Source organism: Coregonus clupeaformis, chromosome 11 (genome assembly GCF_020615455.1).
Source record: "Coregonus clupeaformis isolate EN_2021a chromosome 11, ASM2061545v1, whole genome shotgun sequence".
Classification (NCBI taxonomy): Eukaryota; Metazoa; Chordata; class Actinopteri; order Salmoniformes; family Salmonidae; genus Coregonus; species Coregonus clupeaformis.
Window position 1 is genome coordinate 291,538 of NC_059202.1, and position 5,612 is coordinate 297,149.

A 5,612-nucleotide genomic window follows, 5' to 3' on the forward strand; every position below is an offset into this window, starting at 1 on the left:
TCATGTTTTGCATGGGGGTCAAATACTTATTTCCCTCATTAAAATGCAAATAAATTTATAACATTTTTTACATGCGTTTTTCTGGATTTTTTTGTTGTTATTCTGTCTCTCACTGTTCAAATAAACCTACCATTAAAATTATAGACTGATCATGTCATTGTCAGTGGGCAAACGTACAAAATCAGCAGGGGATCAAATACTTTTTTCCCTCACTGTAGATAAAGGGAACCTGTGTGAACAAAACAACACAACAATTACATACTTATTTCATTTATTTCATAAACAAAGTTATGCAACACCCAATGCCCCTGTATGAGAAAGTAATTGCCCCCTTACACTCAGTACCTGGTTGTGCCACCTTTAGCTGCAATGACTCCAACCAAATGCTTCCTGTAGTTGTTGACCAGTCTCTCACATCGCTGTGGAGGAATCTTAGCCCACTCTTCCACGCAGAACTGCTGTAACTCAGCGACATTTGTGGGTTTTCAAGCATGAACTGCTCGTTTCAAGTCCTGCCACAACATCTCAATTGGGATTAGGTCTGAACTTTGACTAGGCCATTCCAAAACTTCAAATGTGTTGCTTTTTAGACATTTTCATGTAGACTTGATTGTGTGTTTTGGATCGTTGTCTTGCTGCATGACCCAGCTGCACTTCAGCTTCAGCTCACAGACGGATGGTCTGACATTCTCCTGTAGAATTATCTGATACAGAGCAGAATTCATGGTTCCTTATATTAAGGAAAGTCATCCAGGTCCTGAGGCAGCAAAGCATCCCCAAACCATCACACCACCACCACCATGCTTGACCGTTGGTATGAGGTTCTTACTGTGGAATTCAGTGTTTGGTTTTCGCCAGGCGTAATGGGACCCATGTCGCCCAAAAAGTTATACTTTTGAATCATCTGTCCATAGAGTCTTGATGATCATCCAGGTGCTTCCAGGTGCTTCCAGGTGCTTTTTGGCAAACTTGAGTCAACTCTTTGGATTCTTTGCTGCCTCAGGACCTGGATGACTTGCCGTAATAGAAGGAACCATGAATTCTGCTCTGTATCAGAGAATTCTACAGGAGAATGTCAGGCCATCCGTCTGTGAGCTGAAGCTGAAGCACAGCTGGGTCATGCAGCAAGACAATGATCCAAAACACACAATCAAGTCTACATGAAAATGGCTAAAAAGCAACTTGAAGTTTTGGAATGGCCTAGTCAAAGTCCAGACCTAATCCTAATTGAGATGTTGTGGCAGGACCTGAAATGAGCAGTTCATGCTTGAAAACCCACAAATTTCACTGAGTTACAGCAGTTCTGCATGGAAGAGTGGGCAGAACATACACCCAATTCCTCCACAGCGAGGTGAGAGACTGATCAACAACTACAGGAAGTGTTTGGTTGGAGTCATTGCAGCTAAAGGTAGCACAGCCAGTTACTGAGTGTAAGGGGGCAATGACTTTTTCACACAGGGGCATTGGGTGTTGCATAACTTTGTTTATGAAAGAAATGAAATAGGTATGTCATTGTTGTGTTATTTTGTTCACTCAGGTTCCCTTTATCTAATATTAGGTTTTGGTTGAAGATCTGAGAACATTCAGTATCAAAAATATGCAAAAGTAGAGAAAATTATGTTGACCTTTATGTAGGCCATAGTCTTTTCACAAAGACTTCAAAAAAGTATTTTCTCTGAACACATACAGTATCACAGCTTCCATCAATCACAGCTTTATCCAAAGCAGCAACATACAGTATAGCTATCCCCATTGAGATCCAAGTTCACTCAACTGGCCATCTTGCATAGGTATCTTGTAATGTTGAATCAAAATCAGTTCCTGACATGATAATGTTTGTTTCTCTATATGTATTGTAGAACATTTTACCGCCATGTTGGAGCCCAATGGACTTTCAGGTTGAGCAGAAAAAACACTGCAATTTGGTTTCAGCGGTGGGATTGTTTACAATCTATATTTACAGTATGACCGCAGTCCTGCAGGATCCTATAGACTGCAGCTCTGTAGAAGTGTACCACCTGGAAGCCTCTGAGGCAGTGGAAGGCTTTTGCGTCCAGGTGGCCCAGGTCTATGAGGTTGTGCTCCAGCTGCACCCGCACCAGGCTGCTGAGGTCGGGGTCTGAACCCCCCCAGCAGAAGGCGTCGCGGGGCACTGAGTGGATCTTGTTGTGTGTGAGTGCCACCAAGTGGAGCCCCCGGGGCAGCTGCCTGGGCACCTGGCGCAGGGCGTTGTGACACAGGTCCAGCTGGTGCAGGACGGGCAGCGCCCTGAAGGCCCCCAAGGCCACCCTGGCGATCTTGTTCCTGGCCAGGCCCAGGTGCTCCAGGTGGGAGAGGTGGAGGAAGGAGGCTTTGCCCACGGAGGAGATGAGGTTGCCCTCCAGGTTGAGGGTTTTGAGGGAAGAGGGGAGGTGGCGGGGTACTTTCTTGAGCTGGTTGCCCTCTAAGTTGAGGCTCTCCAGGTGGGTGGCTTTGAGGAGGTAATCCCTGAGCAGGCCATGGATGGTTAGCCGGTTAGCGCTCAGATCCAGAATCACCAGCTCTGAGGTACCCATGAAGGCCTCCCCTGGGAACTTCTGGATAAGGTTTCCGCGGAGGTACAACTCCCTGATAGATAGTGGCAAGCCCAAAGGCACTGAGGCCAGCCGGTTGCGGTCCAGGCTGAGGGTGCGCAGGCTAGCCAGAGGCGAGAGCACACTGGCAGGGAGAGTATCGTTCCCATTCCCCAGGCTGTTGTTGCTGAGGCTGAGGACCAGCAGGCCGGGGCAGTGGGCCCAGGCCCCCTCAGACATCACGTTCAGCTGGTTGTTATCTAGATGCAGCTCTTCTAGGGAGGCGGGCAGGTCTGTGGGCACGCTTTCCAGTAGGTTCCGGTCCAGATAGAGGTGCCTCAGAGCCGGGATGCCCTCAAAGGCCCCCTCGATGGAGCCGTCTGTTAGCCGGTTGTTGCTGAGCACCGGGAACTCCATGGACAGGTACACATTGAGCAGGTCCAGCTGAATGCCGTCGATGCGGTTGTTCATCAGGAGGATGTAGCGGGAGTTGTAAGGGATGCCGTACGGAACATTCTCCACCCCCTTGTCGGAACACTGGACCACTCTGGGAAAGAGGACAATAGAATACATTGGAATAATTAATGTGGACCTGTAAAGACACATACATTATACACACAACAAACATTAATATACAAAATGGTTTGGGTGATTAAATAAGATTGTGGCAATATGGAAATAACTTAATGATAAAATATCATTAATTACAAATGGGCAATAGTAAGCCTGATTTAATCAGACAACATCTCACCGTCCATAGCAGGCACACTCCGTGGGACAGTAGTTATCTTTGAAGTAGGGGAAGTATGCTGGATTTGTGCCCTCCTTCTTCTCCTGTTTTGTCTCTTTAGTTTTTTGTCCTTTTTCAGAGGTTTACCTTTCCTCTCATTTTTCTTGTCTTTCTTTTGTTGTTTCCCTGTCTTTGTCTTGAGGCCCTTGGTGGTCTGGGTCGGCTTCATTCTGGGTTTTGGCACTGCTGGTTTGGTGTAGGTTTTGTCTGTTGTGTTTTGGGTGTAGGTTTTGTCTGTAGTGTTTTGGGTGTAGGTTTTGTCTGTAGTGTTTTGGGTGTAGGTTTAGCCTGTAGTGTTTTGGGTGTAGGTTTTGTCTTTAGTGTTTTGGGTGTAGGTTTTGCCTGTAGTGTTTTGGGAGTAGGTTTTGTCTGTAGTGTTTTGGGTGTGGGTTTTGTCAGTTGTGTTTCGGGTGTAGGTTTTGTCAGTTGTGTTTTGGGTGTATGGTTTGTCTGTTGTGTTTTGGGTGTGGAGTTTGTCTGTAGTGTTTTGGGTGTAGGCTTTGTGTCTAGTGTTTTGGGTGTATGGTTTGTCTGTATCGTCACTTTGGGTTTGGCTGTTGGTTTTATCATCTCTTTTGGTTTGGCTGTAGGTTGCAGCTCCTTGGCTGTGGGTTTTGCCTGTTGCGGTTTGGGTGTAGGGTTTGCTTGTTTTGGTTTGGCTGTAGACTTTAGCTGCTTGACTGTATTTTCTGTCTTTTTGAGAAAGACAATGCTGGTCCTCTCAGCCTGATTGTGGTTGATTGAAACCTTGACAATTGGGCCAACTCTGACCTCCATCGCCTGGGAAACAAAACTCTCCCCCTCCCTGAGGTTGGTCTGGGAGCTGTCAGTCACACTCTGAACCATAATGAGCTCACTCTCCACCAATGAGATGGCCTCCTCTGCCTCTGGAGCCGGGTCTTGGCTATGACTGGCAGGTTGAGCGAGAGCATGAGAGGCAGACTCTGGAACTTGAGAGGTGATGAAGTGTGTAATTGGGGGAGGGCCATGTTGAGTGGCAGGTGGATGAGTGACATCATAAAGTGGGACAGGCATAGCTGCAGGGGGAGGGGACATGGGTTCGTTGATAGCTTGATTGACAGGTGGAGTGTCCATTACTTTTTCTACAGGAGAGGAGGAAGTGCTGGTTGGAGGGGGGAGGTCTAAGTGTGTAACAACTAAGTAGTCTCCCTCGCTTTGATCTACACTGGGTTCTTTAACTTCCGCCACTCTCAGGTCTTCCTCTAGTTTCTCCTCTCCTCCATCTGCTCTCTGTTCCTTACCCTCTCTCTCCTCATCATCTGATCTAATCCCTTCTTCATTTCTCCCCTCTCCATTATCTCTTCTCTCCTCCTCCTCTTCTTGTTCCTCATCAGCTTCTATCTCCCCATTTTCAAATATTTTCTTCTCCACCTCTCTGTAATCAAGCCCTCCAACCAGCATTGTCTCTTCCTCTTCCTCCATCCCTCGCTCTTCCTCCTGGCCCTCGTGCTCTCCTGCCCTTGTCTCTGGAGTTAGTCCTTGCTCGCTCCACCCCTCTTCCTCCCTCCTCTCTTCAGGGTGGGTTGCAGTGGGTTCTTCACCCTCCTCTTCGTCTGCTGTTGGGGTCTCCCTCAGTCTCTCAGGTCTCCAGTCTGACCAGGGATCTGTGTCTCTGACCAAGTCTTCTATGGGGGTCATGTCCACTCCTAGACACACACAGCAGTATGTTAGTGTTGACACTCAAGATTAGGCATCGCTACAAAATGACAGACAATGTGGGCCATATTGACTGAGATTTTTCAAAGTTTGCAGTTGTTATTTTCATAAAAGAATAGAAGCATAATAAAATAAAACCATGTCATACAGTACTTTAAATTAATTACCTTATCTAACTCACAAAATCTGGATTTACTGGCAAAATTTGGCAAACGGCCAAATCTGGGATATGTTAAACAACTTGGTTAGTTTGAAAGAACATGATTCCTATGCAGCTTGGAAACATCTGAATTCATGTGTACTTGTGTAGTGTCTAAACAGTTTATGACTTTGTTGATGTTTGCAAATGGTGTGTTAGAGGAAGTCTGTTAGGTGGCCTCCTGGGATTGGTTTATGGGAAAACACCCATATTATGTTACATAGGGCATAGGATATAAATACCATGGTTGAAACAAAGGACGGGTAGTAACAACATATTAAGAGATTGGGCCGTTGTTCTCCAGATGTCTGTAAATTGACGCTGAAATCTTTTGATATAATAAACCTTTATAATCAAAGTACAGTGTCAGCGGATTCCTTGTTCTCACAGCATA

General features: G+C 46.3%; 1 protein-coding gene across 1 annotated transcript; it reads right to left on the reverse strand.

The window, feature by feature from the left end:
• Positions 1-1,928: 1,928 nt before the first annotated feature.
• LOC123492014 (extracellular matrix protein 2-like) lies at positions 1,929-2,792 on the reverse strand. The gene has a single exon (XM_045223638.1). It carries the CDS (start codon positions 2,790-2,792, stop codon positions 1,929-1,931), a length of 864 nt encoding a protein of 287 aa, XP_045079573.1.
• Positions 2,793-5,612: the final 2,820 nt, after the last annotated feature.

Coding starts and splice junctions, on each gene's coding strand:
- LOC123492014 (XM_045223638.1), bottom strand. CDS start 2,792: ATGTCTGAGGGGGCCTGGGCCCACTGCCCCGGCCTGCTGGTCCTCAGC.